The sequence below is a fragment of the Coregonus lavaretus genome (genome assembly GCF_964263955.1).
Source record: "Coregonus lavaretus genome assembly, chromosome: 29".
NCBI lineage: Eukaryota > Metazoa > Chordata > Actinopteri > Salmoniformes > Salmonidae > Coregonus > Coregonus lavaretus.
In genome coordinates this window covers 19,532,868-19,559,457 of record NC_140016.1, presented here as the reverse complement: position 1 = coordinate 19,559,457, position 26,590 = coordinate 19,532,868, and the positions used below count along the sequence as shown (strand labels likewise).

At 42.2% G+C, this 26,590-nt stretch overlaps 6 protein-coding genes across 7 annotated transcripts in view; all 6 read left to right on the top strand.

The window, feature by feature from the left end:
* Positions 1–26,590, top strand: part of LOC311105115 (protocadherin alpha-C2-like) — a gene marked incomplete at its 5' end in the record, with an annotated part of 179,915 nt that overhangs the window by 76,102 nt on the left and 77,223 nt on the right. The gene's annotated exons all lie outside the window — the stretch shown is intronic.
* On the top strand, positions 1,120–3,763 carry LOC311104968 (protocadherin alpha-3-like; the record flags this gene model as incomplete). Its single annotated transcript, XM_084146956.1, has 2 exons — positions 1,120–3,501; positions 3,695–3,763. 2 exons carry the CDS (start codon positions 1,120–1,122, stop codon positions 3,761–3,763), a joined length of 2,451 nt encoding a protein of 816 aa, XP_084003082.1.
* Positions 6,394–8,832, top strand: LOC311104967 (protocadherin alpha-3-like; the record flags this gene model as incomplete). The annotated part of the gene is made up of 1 exon (XM_084146955.1): positions 6,394–8,832. One exon carries the CDS (start codon positions 6,394–6,396, stop codon positions 8,830–8,832), a length of 2,439 nt encoding a protein of 812 aa, XP_084003081.1.
* Positions 9,466–12,241, top strand: LOC311104966 (protocadherin alpha-8-like; the record flags this gene model as incomplete). Its single annotated transcript, XM_084146954.1, has 2 exons — positions 9,466–11,841; positions 12,200–12,241. The coding sequence occupies 2 exons, from the start codon at positions 9,466–9,468 to the stop codon at positions 12,239–12,241; spliced, it is 2,418 nt and encodes an 805-aa protein (XP_084003080.1).
* On the top strand, positions 12,654–15,846 carry LOC311104965 (protocadherin alpha-2-like; the record flags this gene model as incomplete). Its single annotated transcript, XM_084146953.1, has 2 exons — positions 12,654–15,029; positions 15,799–15,846. 2 exons carry the CDS (start codon positions 12,654–12,656, stop codon positions 15,844–15,846), a joined length of 2,424 nt encoding a protein of 807 aa, XP_084003079.1.
* On the top strand, positions 15,979–25,658 carry LOC311104963 (protocadherin alpha-2-like; the record flags this gene model as incomplete). Its single annotated transcript, XM_084146951.1, has 4 exons — positions 15,979–18,367; positions 19,776–20,513; positions 20,736–21,325; positions 24,900–25,658. 4 exons carry the CDS (start codon positions 15,979–15,981, stop codon positions 25,656–25,658), a joined length of 4,476 nt encoding a protein of 1,491 aa, XP_084003077.1.

Genomic DNA, 26,590 nt, shown 5'->3' with positions numbered 1-26,590 from the left:
ACAGTTAGTTATGGTCAGCCTTCCATTAAAAGTAAGGCAAGGTGCCTTACTGGCTATACTGGGTAGAGATGGAATCGTTGGCACTGGGAATGTAGATAGATAAATGTCACTGCACCTTCCTACTTCAGCCTTAAGCTCCTGAGAGAGGGAGGGAAGAGGGGAAGGTGATAGAGAGATATAAGGAGACTTTTAAGTCATTCATAAGGGTTTGATGAAGGAGATAGAGAGATAGAAAGATACTTTAAAGTCATTCATAAGGGTTTGGTGAAGGAGCTATAGAGTGATGCAGTGGTCTAAGGCACTGCATCTCAGTGCTAGAGGCGTCACAACTGACCCTAGTTCGATTCCAGGGCTGTATCACAATCCGGCCGTGATTGGGAGTCCCATAGGGTGGCGCACAATTGGCCCCGGGTAGGCCGTCATTCTAAATAAGAATTTGTTCTTAACTGACTTGCCTAGTAAAATAGAAATATACTTTTAAGTCATTCATAAGGGTTTGATGCTTGCTGTTGGGTGGAGTGTAGTACTCATTATCATGGCCTACATACAGTAACAATTGTTGGCGATTATGCGAACACACACACACACATTGATATGTGTTTTTCCCAGCAGCCTGACTGAGTTTTTAACTGTGTAGGCTGATGGTGCTGTCCATGGTGCTGAAAGCTAGAACTACATTTTGCCTAGAGGATACACCCCATTTTCAGAAATTCATGTTCAGTGTTGTTATTTGTTTAGATTTGGTTATTGGATTCGTACTATCTAGTGGAACATGCATCATACACCCTATCTGCTGGGTTTTGCAGGCAATTACATTTATACACTTCATGATTGAGGTATGTCACATTTTTCACCACTTGGCGTCACTGTTGACCATTAGTGTGAGAAATGGTCACGGGCGTTAAGAGGCCCCTCCCGCATTCACATGGTGAGAACATCTCTTGCTGCTTTGTTCCAAAGAGAAGCAGGACGAGAGAACGAATAGTCGGAAGCTAGATCAGTCTGTTTATACCTTCTACAATTGCATCCGGATTTGAGAAATACCTTCTTTAAAATCTTGATTTTTTAAACGTAATTCCATCTCTTTGGATCTACAGGCGGCTCACGTTCGATGGAATTATGTCTTTACCGAATAGAAGGAGCTCTATTGTGACGTATACGGTGCTTGTGCTGCTGGAGTGTTACTGGGAAGCGGTGTCCGGGCAGCTCTCCTACTCGGTCTCAGAGGAAGTAAACCTGGGGACTTCTGTGGGAAATATCGCTAAGGATCTAAACCTCAATGTCCAGGATTTGGAGTTGCGTATGTTTCAGATTGTCACCGGGTCCAAGAGAAAGTATTTCGAGGTAAATCTAAAGACTGGTGTTCTGTATGTGAATGAGAGAATAGACAGAGAGGAGCTCTGTGTGAAGGCTCCGAAATGTACAGTCAGTGTAGAGGCCGTTATAAACAATCCATTGAAGCTTTACCGTCTAGAAATCACTATTTTAGATGTTAATGATAATGCTCCGTCGTTTATTGAAAAATCACAAACTATCAATATAGCAGAGAGTACATTACCTGGCTTGAGATTCGCCCTAGCAGAGGCAAATGATGCGGATGTGGGTAAGAATACAGTTAGTACATACAAGCTTAGCCCTAATGAGTACTTCACTCTTGATATACACAAAGGAGGAGAAAGTGTGTCTGCTGAGTTAGTGCTGCAGAAAGCTTTAGACCGAGAGAAACAGTCGGTTATAAAGCTCACACTGACCGCCATTGATGGTGGCAACCCACCGAGGTCGGGCACATCAGAGATTGTAGTAAATGTTTTGGACATAAATGATAATGCTCCGGTTTTTAGTCTCTCCTTGTATAAGACTCGACTTTTCGAGAACGTGCCCATAGGGACAACAGTAATCACTCTGAATGCTTCTGATGTCGATGTAGGCATAAACAGTGAAATAGTGTACTCGCTCAGAAGTAAAGGCCAAGATCATATATTAGATAGATTTCAAATCGATTCTAAAACGGGAACTATTACAGTTAAAGGACATATTGATTTCGAAGAAAGTCCTGCCTTTGAGATCCGTGCAGAAGCAAGTGACAGAGGCCAGCCCCCGATGGCAGCTCACTGTAAAGTGTTGGTAGAAGTGGTGGATCTCAACGACAATTACCCCGAGCTCACTGTGACGTCACTGTTAGATACAGTGAAGGAGGAGGCTAAGATGGGCACTGCCATCGCTCTCGTGTCAGTCCTCGATAGAGATGGTGGCAAAAATGGAAGAGTGAAGTGTGAAATTGCTAATGATATCCCTTTTAAATTGGAAACAAACTATAACAACTATTATTCGTTAGTGGTCGATGGGCCTCTGGACAGAGAGAGCGCTTCTCAGTACAACGTCACCATCACAGCTACAGATGAAGGGACCCCGCCTCTCTCCAGCACCAGCGTCATTACTGTACATGTTTCTGATGTGAATGACAACGCTCCTCGCTTCTCAGAACCCATGATTAATGTTTATGTGAAAGAGAACAGTCCGGTAGGAGACGTCATTTACACGATGTCTGCTTTTGATCCAGATTCAGATGAAAATGCAAAGATTACGTATTCATTATTAGATAAAAGTGTTTCAATATCATCATCTGTAAATATAAACTCCCATACTGGAGATATAGTCAGCCTGCAGTCTTTTAACTATGAGGAGATCAAAACTTTACAGTTTAAAGTTCAGGCCACAGACTCTGGTGTTCCTCCTCTCAGCAGCAACGTGACTGTGAACGTTTTTATCCTGGATGAGAATGACAACAGTCCTGGGATTCTCGCGCCCTATTCTGAACACGGCTCCGTTAACACTGAGAACATTCCATATTCTGCTGAAGCGGGCTACTTTGTGGCCAAGATCAGGGCTGTAGACGCCGACTCTGGCTACAATGCGCTGCTTTCTTATCACATCTCTGAGCCCAAGGGAACCAACCTCTTCCGAATCGGAACCAGCACCGGGGAACTAAGGACTAAGAGGCGAATGAGTGACAATGACCTGAAAACTCACCCGTTGGTCGTGTTGGTTTCTGATAACGGAGAACCCTCACTGTCAGCGACTGTGTCTATTGATGTAGTGGTGATTGAAAGTACAGGTGAAATCCAGACTCAATTCAGAGCTGTGCCGAGAAAGGAGGACAACTTCTCAGATTTAAACCTGTATTTGCTGATCGCCATTGCCTCGGTATCAGTGATATTTTTACTGAGCCTCATCGGTTTAATAGCTGTAAAATGCCACAGGACAGACGACAGTTTCAGAAGGTACAGCGCCCCAATGATCACCACACACCCTGACGGGAGCTGGTCCTACTCTAAATCTACTCAGCAGTATGACGTGTGTTTCAGTTCAGACACAATGAAGAGTGACGTAGTGGTTTTCCCCGCTCCATATCCACCTGCAGATGCAGAACTGATCAGTATTAACGGAAATGACACGTTAAACAGGACTCAGACATTACCCAACAAAGAGAAGGTAAGAACTGTAGTTTTAACACAGAAATCAGTTTTCCTTCTATCCTTTATTAAACTTTTTTTGTTGCTTTGTTGTGATTTTCAATGTCTTTGGTTAACGTTGTTATTCACTTCGTTATCTTATTTGAATGAACAGTGAAATAATAGACATATCACTGCCTATATAAGATATAAAACATGCTTTCTATTTTCCCACTTTGAAGAGAAACTTGGACGCGCTGTCTATGGTGCTGAAACGCTTCACCCTCTTTTGCCGGTTGTCGGAACTATAATTTAGCAGAAGAGCTGAGGGGTATCCTATGAAGCAAGCTAGATCTACTCAGGGTTTTCTAAAGCTAACCAGATTCAGTTAGCTTCACATTCCAGCTCAGTCTTCATCTGTACTAGGACGGTCGGTATTGCTGGTCCGCCTGCTGCTAATTGTAGCAGGCTTGTAACTGCGCGTGCATATCGCACAAGGCTAGTCGAACGCCGAACTCTTCATTGAGACAATGCTGAAACATCAATCCATGGGCGAGTCAGAGCCACATTTTCATTTTTGCCGAAATCAAAATGAAAGAAAAGGTCAAATTCAGCAGGCTATGGTGTGAAATATGCTTTTTTTTTTTTACCGTCTTTATTTTATTACTTTAAATAAGTTAATGACGACTTTGGTGTGCTTATCAATGCACAACCACAAGCACCTTTTTTTCGCACTCATAAAATAATTGTAATTAAGTCATACAAAAGCGTTACTAGCTAGGTTTCCATCCAATTTGTGACTGATTTTCATGCGAAAATTCTAAAATCTGCATAAAACAATATGAGCGTTTTCCCACTAGATATGTGTTTCCATCAAACTGACTTTTTGCGGATAAAAAAGGCTGTGCGTAATAATGTAGTGCACATAAAAATATATTTTACTGTTAAATTCCCATGTCCCGAATGAAAAATACAACCCCCCTAGAGTCCAAGCCCTGTCTAAGCCGGGGGAGGGGGACTGAACAAACGCATTGAATGACAGATGCACTACACGGAACAACAAATATGCCCCCAAAAATCAAAAGGAAGTTTGTTCTGAAGTGTCTGTCGAATATATCTGAGAGATATAAGAAATCAGGAAAAAAATATATATGTATATATTTTTTAACATATATTTATCCCCTTATTTTGGGCCCTAAACAGCCTCCATATTTACTTCTATTAATTTTTTCAACTGGTACCTGGGGACCTTCAGACGAGTCTTGTGAGGCCTGTGGGCGTCCTAGAGCAAAATCACCGACATGTACGTGTTCATGAGTCTCACCTTTGCACAGAGGGGTTAGTGTCTAGGCCAAACAGTTGAGAGGCTACAGACAGAAGTTGGCAGATCGGCTATACCGATTTCAGACTATTCTCCTGACACTTGTGGAGGACGTAGAGCACCATCGTGTTCGTTAGAGTCTCATCTTTCTATAGAGGGGTCATAATAGTTTTTCGGCCAAACCGTTCGGACTCTACCGAGGATTTTGTGAGAAGACCGATTTCCGTGATGTCTCATGGTGACATTCTCGCACTCAATTCGTGCAAATATGTACAAAAAGTATTTCAGCAGATTTACCATTGCCCAAAATACATTGCTCAAATAACTTTCAAAAGATTGTTCTGAAGTTTGCCCCCCAAAAACATATTTTCCTATGAATGAAGTCGCACAAAAATGTGTATTTTACTACTAATTAAGTCGCACATAAATTTGTGTCTTTTCACACGAATTAAGCCACACAAAAACGCACAAAAACGCACGAAATCTGCTGAAATACTTTTTGTACATATTTGAAGAATCTCAAAGCGCTTCAAAAGCAAAAAGCAAACAAGCAATACAACATCATGAGTAGCCTAGCTATAGTTAGCTCAACCAATAGAGGCCAAGTCTTTGAGTGCATGCGAGGGACAGTTCATGGCTTGATCAGAGGAAGGTGGTCAGTGAGATGGTTGATGAATAGTCTAGTTACGATCTTGTAGAGGGCTACTGTGGGAACCAGCCTGAGTCGTGTAGCTACTGGACTTCTCCTTCACAATGTGTAATGTAATGAAATGGTTGGATGGAAACGTGGTTAGTGTGCGTGAAGTTTAAAATCCATTCTGTCATTACTAAATGTGTATTGTGATATATTTTAACATTACTATTTTTTAACAGAAAAAAAAACAAACATTTGATTTATAAAATATTTAATCAGTCGTCTTCCTCAAAGAAGGGGATGATGACGCAATCTTTGCGAGAGGGAGGGAACCTGATTTCATTGGTCCTCGACTCGCGGCTCAGTCATTTCATTCAGGGGAAGTGGAGTTAGCCGTGAGTTAGCCTGCCCCGGAGCAGGTTAGATCTGAAGGAATCGTTGCCATATAAATGTACCTGGCTAAAAGGTGAGCCACTTTCGTATGACCGGTTATCCCGAGTTGAACTCAGAGTTTGCCAAAGTTACCTCATCAACTCCTCAAACCTGCTTCGTAGAATACCCCTCTGAGCGCTGTTTCGTCTCGGTATTTTCAGTAAATCTTGCCGTATAAGTAGAATTTACACAAGTGTTAAATAAGGCTATATTGTTCCCATAATGCTTATATTTGTGAATGGGTGTCATGGAATAATGTGGTTTTCTAAAGTGGTGTACGCTCCAATATTACCAAGTGGCGTCACTGTTGACCACGGCATTGAGATATTATATTCGAGTCTCGAGTCCCCTCCCAGTTTCACAGGGTGAGGAGATTTCTCGGGGCTTTGTTACAAAGAGAAGCAAGACGAGAAAGAGAGACGGTGGTTGGAGGCCACATCGGTGTTTACCATGTTGTAATTCAGCTGGATTTGATACATATCTTTTTTGATGCTTTGATTTTTTGCTGATTTTGCTATTTTTGGATAAATAATCGGCACACGTTCGATGGAATTATGTATTTACAGAATAGAAGGAGCTCTATTGTGACGTATTCGGTGCTTGTGCTGCTGGAGTGTTACTGGGAAGTGGTGTCCGGGCAGCTCTCCTACTCCGTCTCAGAGGAAGTAAACCTGGGGACTTCTGTGGGAAATATCGCTAAGGATCTAAACCTCAATGTCCAGGATTTGGAGTCGCGTATGTTTCAGATTGTCACCGGATCCAAGAGAAAGTATTTCGAGGTAAATCTAAAGACTGGCATTCTCTATGTGAATGAGAGAATAGACAGAGAGGAGCTCTGTGTGAAGGCTCCGAAATGTACAGTCAGTGTAGAGGCCGTTATAAACAGTCCGTTGAAGCTTTACCGTCTAGAAATCACTATTTTAGATGTTAATGATAATGCTCCGTCTTTTGCTGAAAAATCACAAAGTATAGACATTGCTGAGAGTACATTACCGGGAGCGAAATTTTCTCTTTTAGAAGCGTCTGATGTCGATGTTGGAAAGAATACTGTTAGCACATACAAGCTTAGTCCTAATGAATATTTTTCTCTTGATATACACAAAGGAGGAGAGAGTGTGTCTGCTGAGTTGGTGCTGCAGACAGCTTTAGACCGAGAGAAACAGCCTGTTATTCAGCTCACAATGACCGCTGTTGATGGAGGAAATCCACCGAAGTCTGGCACGTCAGAAATAAAAATAAATGTTTTAGATATTAATGATAACCGTCCAATATTCAGTAGCTCTTTGTATAAGACTCGTGTTTTCGAGAACGTGCCCATAGGAACAACAGTAATAACTGTGAATGCAAAGGATATTGATGAGGGCACAAACAGTGAAATAGTGTACTCCCTTAGAACTAAAGGCCAAGATCATATATTAGATAGATTTCAAATTGATTCTAAAACGGGAACTATCACAGTTAAAGGCAATGTTGATTTTGAGGAAAGCCCTGCTTTTGAGATTCATGCGCAGGCGAGTGACAAAGGCCAGCCCCCAATGGCAGCTCACTGTAAAGTGTTGGTAGAAGTGGTGGACCACAACGACAATGCCCCTGAGATCACTGTGACATCACTCTTAGACACAGTAAAGGAGGAGGCTAAGGTGGGCACTGCCATTGCTCTTGTGTCAGTCCTCGATAAAGATGGTGGCAAAAATGGAGTGGTTCATTGTGAGGTCAAGAATAAGGCCCCATTTAAATTAGAGACAAACTACAAAAACTATTATTCGTTAGTGGTTGATGGGCCTCTGGACAGAGAGAGCGCTTCTCAGTATAATGTCACCATCACAGCTACAGATGAAGGAACCCCGCCTCTCTCCAGCACCAGCGTTATTACTGTACACGTTTCTGATGTGAATGACAACGCTCCTCGCTTCTCAGATCCCGTGATTAATGTTTATGTGAAAGAGAACAGTCCGATAGGAGATGTCATTAAAACCGTGTCTGCGCTTGATTCTGACGTCAATGAAAATGGACAGGTGACCTACTCATTCTTAGAGAGTAACACCAAACCAGTGCCGCTGTCTACAATAGTCAATATAAACTCAGTGACTGGAGATATAGTCAGTCTGCAGTCTTTTAACTATGAGGAGATCAAAACGTTCTATTTTAAAGTTCAGGCCACAGACTCTGGTGTTCCTCCTCTCAGCAGCAACGTGACTGTGAACGTTTTTATCCTGGATGAAAATGACAACAGTCCTGGGATTCTCGCGCCCTATTCTGAACACGGCTCCGTTAACACTGAGAACATTCCCTATTCTGCTGAAGCGGGCTACTTTGTGGCCAAGATCAGGGCTGTAGATGCCGACTCTGGCTACAATGCGCTGCTTTCTTATCACATCTCTGAGCCCAAGGGAACCAACCTCTTCCGAATTGGAACCAGCACCGGGGAACTAAGGACCAAGAGGCGAATGAGTGACAATGACCTGAAAACTCACCCGTTGGTCGTGTTGGTTTCTGATAACGGAGAACCCTCACTGTCAGCGACTGTGTCTATTGACGTAGTGGTGGTTGAAAGTACAGGTGAAATCCAGACTCAATTCAGAAATGTGCCGAGAAAGGAGGAGAGCTTCTCTGATTTTAACCTGTATTTGCTGATCGCCATTGCCTCGGTGTCAGTGATATTTTTACTGAGCCTCATCAGTTTAATAGCTGTAAAATGCCACAGGACAGACGAGAGTTTCAGAAGGTACAGCGCCCCAATGATCACCACACACCCTGACGGGAGCTGGTCTTACTCTAAATCTACTCAGCAGTATGACGTGTGTTTCAGCTCAGACACACTGAAGAGTGACGTAGTGGTTGTCCCTGCGCAGTATCCACCTGCAGATGCAGAACTGATCAGTATCAATGGAAATGACACCTTTAATAGGACTCAAACATTACACAACAAAGAGAAGGTAAGATCTATAGTTTCACTTAAAACACATATCCGTTTTTCACCTTTCCTTTACTAAGCATTTTTTTCTGCTTTGTTGTGCTCCTCAATGTATTTGGATGACATTGTTTGTTTTGTTGTGCCATTTGAATGAACAGTGAAATGATAGACATTTGACTTCAATATAGGTTGTAAAAACAGCTGCTATTGTTCCTCTTTGAAGAGAAAAGTGTTCGCGCTGTCCGTGGTGCTGAAATGCTTTACCGCTTTTGCCGATTGTTTGAACTAATTTATTAGAAGAGCTGAGCACGGTTTGGTCTCAGTATTTTCAGTAGATGTTGCCATATAAACAGAACTTACACAGGTGAAAGGATATATTGTTCCCATCATGCTTATCTTTGTGTCTTGGTGAATGTGGTTTTCTAAAGTGGTGTAAGTGCCAATATTACCACGTGGGGCCACTGTTGACCGTGGCATTGCCACCGTGGCATTGCGAGTCCGGAGGCCCCTCCCAGTTTCAGAGGGTGAGGAGATTTCTCGGGGCTTTGTTACAAAGAGAAGCAAGACGAGAGAGAGAGACGGTGGTCGGAGGCCACATCGGTGTTTACCGTGTTGTAATTCAGCTGGATTTGATACATATCTTTTTCGATGCTTTGATTTTTGCGGATATTGCTCTGGTTGGATCAGTGCTCCGCACAGGTTCGATGGAATTATGTCTTTACCAAATAGAAGGAGCTCCATTGTGACGTATTTAGTGCTTGTGCTGCTGGAGTGTTACTGGGGAGAGGTGTCCGGGCAGCTCTCCTACTCCGTCTCAGAGGAAGTAAACCTGGGGACTTCTGTGGGAAATATCGCTAAGGATCTAAACCTCAATGTCCAGGATTTGGAGTCACGTATGTTTCAGATTGTCACCGGGTCCAAGAGAAAGTATTTCGAGGTAAATCTAAAGACTGGTGTTCTCTATGTGATTGAGAGAATAGACAGAGAGGAGCTCTGTGAGACGGATCTTAAATGTACAGTCAGTGTAGAGGCGGTTATAAACAATCCGTTGAAACTTTACCGTCTAGAAATTAATATTATAGATGTGAATGATCATGCTCCATCGTTTAGTGCGAAATCACAAACTGTTGATATCCCCGAGAACACTTCACCTGGGGCGAGGTTTCCTTTACTATCAGCATACGACACTGATGTAGGAAAAAATGATATAAACTTATATAAACTGAGCACAAATGAATACTTTTCTATCGCTTCACACAAAGGAGAGAGTGTGTCTGCTGAGTTAGTGCTGCAGAAAGCTTTAGACCGAGAGAAACAGCCTATTATTCAGCTCACACTGACCGCGGAAGATGGAGGAAATCCACCGAAGTCTGGCAAGTCACAGATTATAATCAATGTTTTAGACAGCAATGACAATCCTCCTGTTTTTAGCAGTTCTTTGTACAAGACTCGTATCACTGAGAATGTGCCAATTGGTACTACCATCATCACACTAAATGCTACAGACGTTGATGAGGGCACAAACAGCGAGATCATATTTTCTTTTAATAAAAAAGACCAAGATTATATTTTAGATATATTTCAAATTGACTCTACCACTGGCGTTATTACAGTAAAAAACAATATTGACTTTGAGGAGAAAAAAGCCTTTGAGATCCGTGCGCAGGTGAGTGACAAAGGCCAGCCCCCGATGGCGGCTCACTGTAAAGTGTTGGTAGAAGTGGTGGACCTCAACGACAATGCGCCTGATATCACTGTGACGTCACTCTTAGAAACAGTGAAGGAGGACGCTAAGGTGGGCACTGCCATTGCTCTCGTGTCAGTCTTCGATAAAGATGGCGGCAAAAACGGGGTTGTACATTGTAAGGTCGAAAATAAGGTCCCTTTTAAATTGGAGACAAATTATAACAACTATTATTCGTTAGTGGTTGATGGGACTCTTGACAGAGAGAGCACTTCTCAGTATAACGTTACCATCACAGCTACAGATGAAGGGACCCCGCCTCTCTCCAGCACCAGCGTTATTACTGTACACGTTTCTGATGTGAATGACAACGCTCCTCGCTTCTCAGAACCCGTGATTAATGTTTATGTGAAAGAGAACAGTCCAGTAGGAGATGTCATTAAAACCGTGTCTGCGCTTGATTCTGACGTCAATGAAAATGGACAGGTGACCTACTCATTCTTAGAGAGTAACACCAAACCAGTGCCGCTGTCTACAATAGTCAATATAAACTCAGTGACTGGAGATATAGTCAGTCTGCAGTCTTTTAACTATGAGGAGATCAAAACGTTCTGTTTTAAAGTTCAGGCCACAGACTCTGGTGTTCCTCCTCTCAGCAGCAACGTGACTGTGAACGTTTTTATCCTGGATGAGAATGACAACAGTCCTGGGATTCTCGCGCCCTATTCTGAACACGGCTCCGTTAACACTGAGAACATTCCCTATTCTGCTGAAGCGGGCTACTTTGTGGCCAAGGTCAGAGCTGTAGACGCCGACTCTGGCTACAATGCGCTGCTTTCTTATCACATCTCTGAGCCCAAGGGAACCAACCTCTTCCGAATTGGAACCAGCACCGGGGAACTAAGGACTAAGAGGCGAATGAGTGACAATGACCTGAAAACTCACCCGTTGGTCGTGTTGGTTTCTGATAACGGAGAACCCTCACTGTCTGCGACTGTGTCTATTGACGTAGTGGTGATTGAAAGTACAGGTGAAATTCAGACTCAATTCAGAAATGTGCCGAGAAAGGAGGAGAGCTTCTCTGATTTAAACCTGTATTTGCTGATCGCCATTGCCTCGGTGTCAGTGATATTTTTACTGAGCCTCATCAGTTTAATAGCTGTAAAATGCCACAGGACAGATGACAGTTTCAGAAGGTACAGCGCCCCAATGATCACCACACACCCTGACGGGAGCTGGTCTTACTCTAAATCTACTCAGCAGTATGACGTGTGTTTCAGCTCAGACACACTGAAGAGTGACGTAGTGGTTGTCCCTGCGCCGTATCCACCTGCAGATGCAGAACTGATCAGTATTAATGGAAATGACACCTTTAACAGGACTCAAACATTACCCAACAAAGAGGTAAGTGTAAATCACTTGAGTAATTTTTAAATATGTTTCATTCAGAGGTATGATACATGTGTTTTCATGGTCAATTTAGTTTTTATTTCGTATAAGAATATATATTAGCATAAATTGTCAAGACAATCTGCAAAATAACCTCTCCGTGAAAGCGATGTCTCTGTCCATGGTGCTGAAACGGTTATCGTTCTTATGTTTTGTGTGGTAAAGGCCTATTTGGATCGTTGCTATTCTTTATTGAAAGTGGAATTTGATTGTATATTTTGATCTCTCTGCTTGTCTCCCCCTTGAACATGACATCTGGCAGTTTTCTATATAGGCGATCAATACTGTGATTGGTTTCTTGACCTCTTGGCAGATGTCCTTATTACCAACCTTTATCACCACTATTTCTACCTGACTAAGTACAGTCATTTTAAATGTTCCCCAGTGTTTGTCCCTTCACATTTTGCAGTTCTCATCAGGAACACCTGCATTCAAATTGGACTCTATCACGTGGCTGTTTCAGATTTGGCAATTACTTACTACTATGACAAAAGTCAGTGATATCAATGAAATAAATCATAAAATAACACATGGTGTCGCTATAGACCACAGATCTGAGAGAAGTCGCTGATAATCCAAGACTCCTCCTCTGAATAAAACAAGAAAATCGACACCAGTCCCGAGCGCATTGTCATGAGAAACACTCGAATGTTCGTGAGAAGGATGGATGGGTTGTGTGGATCTCTATCATAACGGATTTTTGTGGTTTTAATGGAGAGACCCTATGTGAATTTAACTCTGGAATAATTTGTTTTGTACAAGCAGCAATGAGTCGTCGAAGACAAAGAGAAAACGTTTGGATTCAGTGCATCGCGTTGCTTTGTTTATTTCACTGGTCTGCAGCGCAGATCTCTTACTCCGTTTCAGAGGAAGTGGAAAAAGGCACGTTTGTGGGGAATCTCGCTAAGGATTTAAACCTTAATGTTCAGGAACTGGGGTCGAGGGGTCTGAGGATTGTATCGGGACATAGTAAGAGGTATTTCGAGGCTAATTTGAAAACGGGGAATCTGTATGTTAACGAGAGAATAGACAGAGAGGAGCTTTGTCCGAATGCAGTAAAGTGCGCTTTAAACATAGAGGCCATATTGAGCCACCCTATGCTTCTCCACCGAATACAGGTGAATATTTTAGACATAAATGACAATGCGCCAGCCTTTGTTGAAACATTGCACACATTTAATATATCTGAGTCATCATCAAAGGGCGAACGATATTTGCTTCCTCTCGCAGTTGATTCAGATATGGGCAGTAACTCCATAAACAGCTACAAGCTGAGCCCGAATGAATACTTCTCCCTAGATGTACAGAGCGGTGGAGAGCAGAGTGTGTCTGCTGAGTTAGTGCTGCAGAAAGCTTTAGACCGAGAGAAACAGCCCGTTATCCAGCTCACACTGACCGCTATAGATGGAGGAAAACCTCCTAGATCCGGGACATTGCAAGTCATTGTCAATGTGATTGATGCAAATGATAATTCTCCCACTTTTAGCAAACCGCTGTATAAGGTCCGTGTAAATGAAAATGCTCCGTTTGGAACTGAGGTAATACAACTTATTGCCACAGATTTAGATGAAGGGTGTAATGGTAAGATTGTATATTCCTTTATCAAACGTGCGAACTTGAACCCGTCTGTTTTATTTGATATAAATTCAGAAACAGGTGAAATTATGGTCAAGGGTAATTTGGATTATGAGGAAAGTCCTGCATATGAAATTCGAGTGCAGGCGACAGACCAAGGCTCCTCCCCCCGTAGTGCACACGGTAAAGTGTTAGTAGAAGTTATTGATGTCAATGACAATGTCCCTGAAATATCGGTGACGTCACTCATGAGCCCAGTCAAAGAGGATGCTGAGATAGGGACCGTGGTCGCCTTGGTGACAGTAACTGATAAAGATGGGGGTAAAAACGGCCTCACTACCTGTAAGCTTATTGGGTCTGTTCCTTTTAAATTGAAATCGAACTACAAAAACTATTATTCCTTAGTGGTTGATGGGCCTCTTGACAGAGAGAGTGCTTCTCAGTACAATGTCACCATCACAGCTACAGATGAAGGGACCCCACCTCTCTCCAGCACCAGCGTTATTACTGTACACGTTTCTGATGTGAATGACAACGCTCCTCGCTTCTCAGAACCCGTGATTAATGTTTATGTGAAAGAGAACAGTCCGGTAGGAGACGTAATTTATACGACGTCTGCTTTTGATCCAGATTCAGATGAAAATGCAAAGACGACCTATTCGTTATTAGATAAAAGTGTTTCAATATCATCATCTGTAAATATAATATCGAATACAGGAGAAATAGTGAGTCTGCAGTCTTTTAACTATGAGGAGATCAAAACTTTCCAGTTTAAAGTTCAGGCCACAGACTCTGGTGTTCCCCCACTCAGCAGCAACGTGACTGTGAACGTTTTTATCCTGGATGAGAATGACAACAGTCCTGGGATTCTCGCGCCCTATTCGCAGCATGGCAGCGTTAACACTGAGAACATTCCCTATTCTGTTGAAGCGGGCTACTTTGTGGCCAAGATCAGGGCTGTAGATGCCGACTCTGGCTACAATGCGCTGCTTTCTTATCACATCTCTGAGCCCAAGGGAACCAACCTCTTCCGAATTGGAACCAGCACCGGGGAACTAAGGACCAAGAGGCGAATGAGTGACAATGACCTGAAAACTCACCCGTTGGTCGTGTTGGTTTCTGATAATGGAGAACCCTCACTGTCAGCGACTGTGTCTATTGACGTAGTGGTGGTTGAAAGTACAGGTGAAATCCAGACTCAATTCAGAAATGTGCCGAGAAAGGAGGATAACTTCTCTGATTTAAACCTGTATTTGCTGATCGCCATTGCCTCGGTGTCAGTGATATTTTTACTGAGCCTCATCAGTTTAATAGCTGTAAAATGCCACAGGACAGATGACAGTTTCAGAAGGTACAGCGCCCCAATGATCACCACACACCCTGACGGGAGCTGGTCCTACTCTAAATCTACTCAGCAGTATGACGTGTGTTTCAGTTCAGACACACTGAAGAGTGACGTAGTGGTTTTCCCCGCTCCATATCCAGCTGCAGATGGAGAGCTGATCAGTATTAATGGAAATGACACGTTTAACAGGACTCAGACATTACCGACCAAAGAGAAGGTAAGAGTAATGCACTCCATATTTTGTTTTTGTGTCTCAAAACGGAAGAACGTTCCATATTGTAGCAGTTGACAGACATTTTGCAAAATGTTATATGGTATCATGAGATCAGTTAGTATATTTGGTAGTAGCTGTATTGTAATATATTGTTTGAGAACATGTAAAATATATTGGCTTGACATCAAACAAATTGTTGTCTGGACATTGCTGTGAAACCACGGAATCTGTCCAAGGTGCTGAAATGTTTTTCAGGGGCAGAGGCCTATTTTGATACATGCGTTTCATTGTTGAAAGTGTAATGAAATCATTCAAGTGATTTAGGAATTTTGTTTTGAAAAATTTGCATTTTTTATCTAACAATCCGTTTGTATATTTTGTGATTCCTTTTCTTTTAAGTCGATCATACTTTATTTGTTTTTTTGACTTCTCGAAAGCTTTGGTCCTGTCCACTTTTATCTCCACTACTGCGTACGACTATCAATACTCATTTGAAGTGCTCCCCAGTGTTTGTTCCCACATCTGTACTACTTATCATGAGTGCGTGTATTCAAGTTGAACTATTTGATGCATGAGGGGATTGATTAACATTTGAGTCAACGTTGCTCACTGGTTTCACCCAGTTATCTTTTAATATTTGCTTACTATCACAATAAGTCATGCTATGGTATATAAAATGAAATCAAATAAAAAAGTAACACATGGTGTCGCTATAGACCACAGATAGAAGATAAGTCATTAATATCCTAAGACTCTAAGTCTCCATTTTTTTTTACAGAAAAAAAACAAAAAACTGCGTCAGTCACCAGTCTCGAGCGCTTTGTGAAGAGAACCACTCGAACAGTGATGAGACGGAGAGGGCTTGGCTGTCCAGGATCTCTGGCATATAACGGAATATTCGAGAGTTTTAATGGTTAAATGACTGTTATTTGGAATCAGTTGTTTTGCTCAAACAGCGATGGGTCATCTAAGACAAAGAGAAAGCGTTTGGATTCAGTGCGTAGCGTTGCTTTGTTTATTTGACTGGTCTGCAACGCAGATCTCTTACTCGGTTTCAGAGGAGTTGGACAAAGGCACGTTTGTGGGGAATCTTGCTAAGGATTTAAACCTTAATGTTCAGGAACTGGAGTCGAGGGGTCTAAGGATTATATCTGGTTATAATAAAAGGTATTTCGAAGAGAATTTGAAAACAGGGATACTGTTCGTTAACGAGAGGATAGATAGAGAGGAGCTTTGTCCAAATACGGTAAAGTGCTCTTTAAATATAGAGGCCATATTGAGCGATCCTTCCCAGCTCCACCGCGTTGAAATTAATATTTTAGACATAAATGATAATGCACCATCTTTCCTAGAAAGAATACATATGCTTAATATCACCGAGGCAGCATTTTCAGGTGAGCGATATCCTCTACCGATAGCGAATGACGCAGATACGGGCAGTAACTCGGTAAACAGTTACAAGCTTAGCCCGAATGAATACTTCTCCCTGGATGTACAGAGCGGTGGAGAGCAGAGTGTGTCTGCTGAGTTAGTGCTGCAGAAAGCTTTAGACAGAGAGAAACAGCCCGTTATCCAGCTCACACTGACCGCTATAGATGGAGGAAAACCTCCTAGATCCGGGACATTACTGATCACAGTTAATGTGGAAGACGTTAATGATAATGCACCTTCATTTAGCAAACCACTTTATAAGGTTAGTGTTCCTGAAAACGTTTCATCTGGTACAGCAATAATAACTCTCACCGCGACGGATCTTGACGAGGGCGTAAATGGCGAGATTATGTACTCACTAATAGGTCGAGGTAGTTTAAACCACTCCAATACATTTGACATAAATTCAGATACAGGGATAATAACTGTTAAGAAAACCATAGACCATGAGGTAACTGCCGCCTATGAAATTCGTGCTGAGGCGATGGACCGAGGGCACTCCTCACGGAAAACGTATTGCAAAGTGTTAGTAGAAGTTATTGATGTCAATGACAATGCCCCTGAAATATCAGTTACGTCACTCATCAGCCCAGTCAAAGAGGATGCTGAGATAGGGACAGTGGTCGCCTTGGTGACAGTAACTGATAAAGACGGAGGTAAAAACGGACTCACCAACTGTAAGCTTGTTGGGTCTGTTCCTTTCAAATTGAATTCGAACTACAAAAACTATTATTCGTTAGTGGTCGATGGGCCTCTGGACAGAGAGAGCGCTTCTCAGTATAATGTTACCATCACAGCTACGGATGAAGGGACCCCGCCTCTCTCCAGCACCAGCGTCATTACTGTACATGTTTCTGATGTGAATGACAACGCTCCTCGCTTCTCAGAGCCCGTGATTAATGTTTATGTGAAAGAGAACAGTCCGGTAGGAGACGTCATTTACACGATTTCTGCTTTTGATCCAGATTCAGAAGAAAACTCAAAGATTACGTATACATTATTAGATAAAAGTGTTTCAATATCATCATCTGTAAATATAAACTTGGATACTGGAGATATAGTCAGCCTGCAGTCTTTTAACTATGAGGATATCAAAACGTTCCATTTTATAGTTCAGGCCACAGACTATGGTGTTCCTCCTCTCAGCAGTAACGAGACTGTGAACGTTTTTATCCTGGATGAGAATGACAACAGTCCTGGGATTCTAGCCCCCTATTCTGAACACGGCTCCGTTAACACTGAGAACATTCCCTATTCTGCTGAAGCGGGCTACTTTGTGGCCAAGATCAGGGCTGTAGATGCCGACTCTGGCTACAATGCGCTGCTTTCTTATCACATCTCTGAGCCCAAGGGAACCAACCTCTTCCGAATCGGAACCAGCAGCGGGGAACTAAGGACTAAGAGGCGAATGAGTGACAATGACCTGAAAACTCACCCATTGGTCGTGTTGGTTTCTGATAACGGAGAACCCTCACTGTCAGCGACTGTGTCTATTGACGTAGTAGTGGTTGAAAGTACAGGTGAAATCCAGACTCAATTCAGAAATGTGCCGAGAAAGGAGGAGAAGTTCTCTGATTTAAACCTGTATTTGCTGATCGCCATTGCCTCGGTATCAGTGATATTTTTACTGAGCCTCATCAGTTTAATAGCTGTAAAATGCCACAGGACAGACGACAGTTTCAGAAGGTACAGCGCCCCAATGATCACCACACACCCTGACGGGAGCTGGTCCTACTCTAAATCTACTGAGCAGTATGACGTGTGTTTCAGCTCAGACACAATGAAGAGTGACGTAGTGGTTTTCCCCGCTCCATATCCACCTGCAGATGCAGAACTGATCAGTATTAACGGAAATGACACCTTTAGCAGGAATCAAACATTACCCAACAAAGAGAAGGTAAGATCTATAAATCAACGTGCCTATTTTTCTATTGAATTATATCTGTATTACTCCATTGAACTACTTGCAGTCAAAGAATATTGTTTTCTAAGTTACTCTTACCTTGAAAACAGCCATCCATCCATCCAGTCGAGAGTTGTTACATTGGCTTTGTGCGTATGGCCTTCTGGCTTCATAGAGCGAGTGTTGCTGTCCGTGGTTCTGAAAGCTCGCTAAACTTCAGAGCTAAAGAATCGTTTAATGCTCTATAACATATTAATGGAGTTCTATGACACTGTACAGTAGTGTTGCGCTTTAGGAATGTGTAATATGTCAAATCACAACAAAGTTGTATGTAGGGTATTTTGAGAATATAGACAGGATCGTATACAACGTATGGGAAATATACAGTTACATCATGTTGCAGCTTTATCATATAGGCTACACGTTTACCATTGACGTTTTCAGCCTAAAGGTCCGTGCTGTATATTTATCCATTTCAACTTGTATATTTCTTCCCAAAGGTAAAATATTACCAAGTGCTGTCCATGGTGCTTAAATCGTTCTTGCTCTTTGCTAATAATATGCCATTTAGCAGACGCTTTTATCCAAAGCGACGTACAGTCATGCGTGCATACATTTTTGTGTATGGGTGGTCCCGGGGATCGAACCCACTACCCTGGCGTTACAAGCGCCGTGCTCTACCAGCTGAGCTACATGAGGGGAAGCGTTGTTGTGTAGATGGATTCTTGTCACTCGTGTAATGGAATAGATGCAAAGTGGAAATGTACGTTAGAAAATTGTGTTAGAAATCTTGACAGCATCACACTGTTAACTCCTTGAGATTTGTATGTCAATGTGTGTCTTTGTTATGGCTTCTGTCATTGTTATCAAAACATGACTATCTGAACATTTATTTCATTATGTTATGTTTACTTTTCTTCAGCTACTTTCCCTGTGTTTTGCATTGACTAGAACGTGTGTCCTTTTAATACACAGGCATTTCGGGTAGTAAATGTCCAACACAATATTGGAGTTTATCATAGTATTATAAAAACAAGTGAAATAATAGGCCTACGGTCTTATTTTACATTAGTCATATAGGTTATGTACAACATTAGCACATGGTGTCGCTATAGACCACAGAAATTAATGTCGTCGCGGATATTCTATGACTCCTCCTCTCTGAATGAGAAAGATACTAGGGACATCGGTCCAGACCACTTTGTGAAGAGAAACACTCGAATGGTGGTGAGACGGAGAGGGCTGGGCTGGAGGCTAGTACAGGATCTCTCTTACAGATTTTGTAGGATTTATGGATATTTGAATATATTCTACTGGAATAATTAGTTGTTTTGTACAAGCAGCGATGGGTCGTCGAAGACAAAGAGAAAGCGTTTGGATTCAGTGCGTCTCGTTGCTTTGTTTATTTGACTGGTCTGCAGCGCAGATCTCTTACTCCGTTTCAGAGGAGGTGGACAAAGGCACGTTTGTTGGGAATCTCGCTAAGGATTTAAACCTTAATGTTCAGGAACTTGAGTCTAGGGGTTTAAGGATTGTATCAGGACAGAGTAAGAGATATTTTGAGGCGAATTTGAAAACGGGGATTCTATTCGTTAATGAGAGGATAGACAGAGAGGAGCTTTGTCCGAATAAGGTAAAGTGCTCTTTAAATATACAGGCCATATTGAGCCACCCCATGCTTCTCCACCGCATTGAGGTGAATATTATTGATATCAACGACAATGCGCCGTCTTTTCTTGAAAAAATACATCGTTTGAATGTTACTGAATTAGCTTCTCCTGGTGAGAGATACCTGCTACCAATAGCGAATGACGCAGATACGGGCAGTAACTCGGTAAACAGCTACAAGCTGAGCCCGAATGAACACTTCTCCCTGGATGTACAGAGCGGTGGAGAGCAGAGTGTGTCTGCTGAGTTAGTGCTGCAGAAAGCTTTAGACCGAGAGAAACAGCCCGTTATCCAGCTCACACTGACCGCTATAGATGGAGGAAAACCTCCTAGATCCGGAACTTCACAGATCATTGTTCACGTAATAGATGTCAATGATAATTCTCCAATTTTTTCCCGGACGCTTTACAAAGTACATGTACATGAAAATGCACTTTTTGGGACAGCTATACTAACTCTCAATGCAACAGATTTAGACGAGGGCGTAAATAGTAAAATAGTGTACTCTTTCTTAAAACGGGGTAATTTGGACCCATCCATTATGTTTAGCATCAATTCAGACACGGGTGAAATTACAATCAAAGGGAATTTGGATTATGAAGAAAGTCCTGCATACGAAATTCGAGTTCAAGCGACCGATCAAGGGCATTCTCGTCGTAGTGCACACGGTAAAGTGTTAGTTGAAGTTATTGATGTCAATGACAATACTCCAGAAATCTCAGTAACGTCACTCATGAGTCCATTGAAAGAGGATGCTGAGATAGGGACAGTGGTCGCCTTAGTGACAGTGACAGATAAAGATGGTAGTAACAATGGCATCACCAACTGTAAACTTACTAGGTCTGTTCCTTTTAAACTAAAATCGAATTATAAAAACGATTATTCTTTAGTGGTTGATGGGCCTCTTGACAGAGAGAGTGCTTCTCAGTATAATGTCACCATCACAGCTACGGATGAAGGGACCCCACCTCTCTCCAGCACCAGCGTTATTACTGTACACGTTTCTGATGTGAATGACAACGCTCCTCGCTTCCCAGAACCCGTGATTAATGTTTATGTGAAGGAGAACAGCCCAGTAGGAGACATTATTTATACGATTTCTGCTTTTGATCCAGATTCAGAAGAAAACGCAAAGATTAGGTATACATTATTAGATAAAAGTGTTTCAATATCATCATCTGTAAATATAAACTCGGATACCGGAGATATAGTCAGCCTGCAGTCTTTTAACTATGAGGAGATCAAAACTTTCCAGTTTCAAGTTAAGGCCACAGACTCTGGTGTTCCTCCTCTCAGCAGCAACGTGACTGTGAACGTTTTTATCCTGGATGAGAATGACAACAGTCCTGGGATTCTCGCGCCCTATTCTGAACACGGCTCAGTTAACACTGAGAACATTCCCTATTCTGCTGAAGCGGGCTACTTTGTGGCCAAGATCAGGGCTGTAGACGCCGACTCTGGCTACAATGCGTTGCTTTCTTATCACATCTCTGAGCCCAAGGGAACCAACCTCTTCCGAATTGGAACCAGCACCGGGGAACTAAGGACCAAGAGGCGAATGAGTGACAATGACCTGAAAACTCACCCGTTGGTCGTGTTGGTTTCTGATAACGGAGAACCCTCACTGTCAGCGACTGTGTCTATTGACGTAGTGGTGGTTGAAAGTACAGGTGAAATCCAGACTCAATTCAGAAATGTGCCGAGAAAGGAGGAAAGCTTCTCTGATTTAAACCTGTATTTGCTGATCGCCATTGCCTCGGTATCAGTGATATTTTTACTGAGCCTCATCAGTTTAATAGCTGTAAAATGCCACAGGACAGACGACAGTTTCAGAAGGTACAGCGCCCCAATGATCACCACACACCCTGACGGGAGCTGGTCTTACTCTAAATCTACTCAGCAATATGACGTGTGTTTCAGCTCAGACACACTGAAGAGTGACGTAATGGTTTTCCCTGCTCCATATCCACCTGCAGATGCAGAACTGATCAGTATTAACGGAAATGACACCTTTAGCAGGACTCAAACATTACCCAACAAAGAGAAGGTAAGATCTATACCCAAATGGACTGATTTATCTATTGCATAATACCTGTGTTACTCATTTGAACTGCTTGCAGTCAAATAATATTGTTTCTACGTTTCTCTTACTTCAAAAACAACCGTCCACTCGATAGTTGTCACATTATCTTTGTTTTGCACCATGCGTATGGCCTCCTTGCGTGATAGCACGAGTGTTGATGTCCATGGTTCTAAAAGCGCGGCAAACTTCAGAGCTGTAGATTTAATATCCTTTGACGTGTGAATGGCTTTCTATGTACAAAAGTGTTGCGCTTCATGAATATGTAAATTCTCAGCAAAGTTGTATGTTTTGTGAGGACGTAAGCAGGAACGTATGAGAAATATACACATAATGTGACAGATTGATGATATACGCTATGGGACGCAATTACCCTCGACATTATAAGCCTAAATTGTGCATACTATATCTTTATCCATTTCAACAGTGTATATTTGTTTCCAATGTTCAGCAAGCGTTTAAATCTTACCGAGTGCTGTCCGTGGTGCTGAAACCATTTTTGCTCACTGCTTATCGAGGGACTGTTATTTTTAGATTGATACTTGTTACTGGTGTATTGGAATTGATGCAACGTGGTAATTTGCTTTAGATAATTTGGTTTTGGTGTCTTGAGAGCATTACAATGTTAACCCCTTTAGCTTTTCATATATCAATGTCCCTTGTGTGGCTTTCCTCCTCGTTACTCGTCCTTAATGGTTATTGTTTCTGTCGTCCTCATCAGAACATGAGGATGTGAATATTTATTTCATTAGATGAGGTTGTTTCTTTTGCTACATTCCCTGGGTTTTGTGTTGGACATTAATCAATTTAAATACATAGTCCTTTCGGGTAGTACATATCCAACGAGAGGTTGTCTTCTGGAGTTTCTCTCAGTATTCTAAAAAGTCAAATAGTAAACATTCTTATTTTACATGGGTAATATATGCTATGTCTAACAGTAACACATGGTGTCACTATAGACCACATAAATGAATGTAGTCGCTGATATTCTATGACTCCTCTGAATAAGAAGGACAATTGCGTCATCAGCTCGGATAGCTTTGTGAAGAGATGCACTCGAATGGTGGTGAGACGGAGAGGGCAGGGCTCTGTACAGGATCTCTCTAACGGATTTTTAGATTTCATGGATATGTAACTATTTTCTATTGGATTAATTCATTTTGTACAAGCAGCGATGGGTCGTCGAAGACAAAGAGAAAGCGTTTGGATTCAGTGCTTCGCGTTGCTTTGTTTATTTGACTGGTCTGCAGCGCAGATATTTTACTCCGTTTCAGAGGAGGTGGACAAAGGCACGTTTGTGGGGAATCTCGCTAAGGATTTAAACCTTAATGTTCAGGAACTGGAGTCGAGGAGTCTAAGGATTGAATCAGGAAATAGTAAGAGCTATTTCGAGGCTAATTTGAAATCAGGGATTCTATTCGTTAACGAGAGAATAGACCGAGAGGAGCTTTGTCCGAGTACGGTAAAGTGCTCATTAAATATAGAGGCCATATTGAGCGATCCTATGCTTCTCCACCGTATTGAGGTGACTATTTTAGACATCAATGACCATTCTCCGTCATTTAATAAAAAGGTTTCTACGTTTAACATATCTGAATCTTCATACCCTGGGGAGCGATATCCACTTCCCATAGCGAATGACGCAGATACGGGCAGTAACTCGGTAAACATCTACAAGCTGAGCCCGAATGAACACTTCTCCCTGGATGTACAGAGCGGCGGACAGAGTGTATCTGCTGAGTTAGTGTTGCAGAAAGTTTTAGACCGAGAGAAACAGCCCGTTATCCAGCTCACACTGACCGCTTTAGATGGAGGAAAACCTCCTAGATCCGGGACGTTGCCTATAGTTGTGAATGTCATAGATGTTAATGATAATTCACCCATATTTAGCAAGCCGCTATATAAGGCCAGTGTGCCTGAGATTGTGCCTTTTGGGACTACAGTGGTAACACTCAGTGCAACTGATTTAGATGACGGAATCAACGGTAAACTTAAGTATTCATTTATTGAGCGGGGGAATATAAATCCTGCTGATATGTTCGCTCTGAATCAAGACACAGGTGAACTTACTGTCAAAGGGAATTTGGACCACGAGAAAAACGCAGCATATGAAATACGTGTACAAGCAACGGACCAAGGCTCCTCGCCCCGCAGTGGTTATTCTAAAGTGTTAGTAGAAGTTATTGATTTCAATGACAATGCCCCGAAAATATCTGTTACGTCATTAATGAGCCCAGTAAAAGAGGATAGTGAAATAGACACTGTGGTCGCCTTGGTAACAGTGATAGATAAAGACGGAGGGAAAAATGGCTTAACTAACTCTACACTTCTTGGGGCTGTTCCTTTTAAATTAAAGTCCAACTATAAAAACTATTATTCGTTAGTGGTCGATGGGCCTCTGGACAGAGAGAGCGCTTCTCAGTATAATGTCACCATCACAGCTACGGATGAAGGGACCCCGCCTCTCTCCAGCACCAGCGTTATTACTGTACACGTTTCTGATGTGAATGACAACGCTCCTCGCTTCTCAGAACCCGTGATTAATGTTTATGTGAAAGAGAACAGTCCGGTAGGAGACGTCATTTACACGATTTCTGCTTTTGATCCAGATTCAGATGAAAATGCAAAGATTACGTATTCGTTATTAGATACACGTGCTTCAATATCATCATCTGTAAATATAAACTCCCATACTGGAGATATAGTCAGCCTGCAGTCTTTTAACTATGAGGAGATAAAAACGTTCCATTTTATAGTTCAGGCCACAGACTCTGGTGTTCCTCCTCTCAGCAGCAAGGTGACTGTGAACGTTTTTATCCTGGATGAGAATGACAACAGTCCTGGGATTCTCGCGCCCTATTCTGAACACGGCTCCGTTAACACTGAGAACATTCCCTATTCTGCTGAAGCGGGCTACTTTGTGGCCAAGATCAGGGCTGTAGACGCCGACTCTGGCTACAATGCGCTGCTTTCTTATCACATCTCTGAGCCCAAGGGAACCAACCTCTTCCGAATCGGAACCAGCACTGGGGAACTAAGGACTAAGAGGCGAATGAGTGACAATGACCTGAAAACTCACCCGTTGGTCGTGTTGGTTTCTGATAATGGAGAACCCTCACTGTCAGCGACTGTGTCTATTGACGTAGTAGTGGTTGAAAGTACAGGTGAAATCCAGACTCAATTCAGAAATATGCCGAGAAAGGAGGACAACTTCTCAGATTTAAACCTGTATTTGCTGATCGCCATTGCCTCGGTGTCAGTGATATTTTTACTGAGTCTCATCAGTTTAATAGCTGTAAAATGCCACAGGACAGACGAGAGTTTCAGAAGGTACAGCGCCCCAATGATCACCACACATCCTGACGGGAGCTGGTCTTACTCTAAATCTACTCAACAGTATGACGTGTGTTTCAGCTCAGACACACTGAAGAGTGACGTAATGGTTTTCCCTGCGCCGTATCCACCTGCAGATGCAGAACTGATCAGTATTAATGGAAATGACACGTTAAACAGGACTCAGACATTACCCAACAAAGAGAAGGTAAGATTTGTGTAGTTCTCTGTAGCTCAATTGGTAGAGCATGGCGCTTGTAACGCCAGGGTAGTGGGTTTGATCCCCGGGGCCACCCATACGTAAAAATGTATGAACACATGACTGCAAGTCACTTTGGATAAAAGCGTCTGCTAAATGGCATATTATTATTTATAAATAACCGGGACCATTTTTCTATTGAATTATACAGTATCTGTATTCATCTATTGAACTCCTTGCATTCAAATAATTTGCTTTTCTATGTTTCTCTTACCTTGAAATCAGACATCCACTCGAAGAGTTGTCACATTAGATTTGTTTTATGCTCTGCATATGGCCTACTGCAGGGATCATCAACTAGATTCAGCCGCGGGCTGATTTTTTTTCTTGAGAGAATGGTTTGGGGGCCGGAACATAATTAAGCAATAAGGCCTGAGGGGTTGTGGTATATTGCCAATATACCACGGCTAAGGACTGTTCTTATGCACGACGCAACGCGAAGTGCCTGGATACAGGCGTTAGATGTGGTATATTGGCCATATACCACAAACCCCCAAGGTGCCTTATTGCTATTATAAACTGGTTACCAACGTAATTAGAGCAGTAAAAATAAAAGTTTTGTCATTCCCGTGGTATACCACGGCTGTCAGCCAATCAGCATTCAGGGCTCAACCACCCAGTTTATGATTACAAATAATTTGTAGATTGCATATTGACTGCAAGAAGCCCAAACATAAATAATGTTTGACTAAAACATAATCATTTCAAACCTTGCTTATATTTGTATACGATCACGTGTCTCTCTAATATGTGTGGGAATACTTGGGAACAGATTTCTTAAATTAAAATCACTTGGAACTCATTTCCTGGTGTTTTGACAATATTTTATGTCCAACAATGAATATGTAAAAAAACACACAAAAAAAAACTTTTTTTTTTGCTCAGAAAACTTGAAG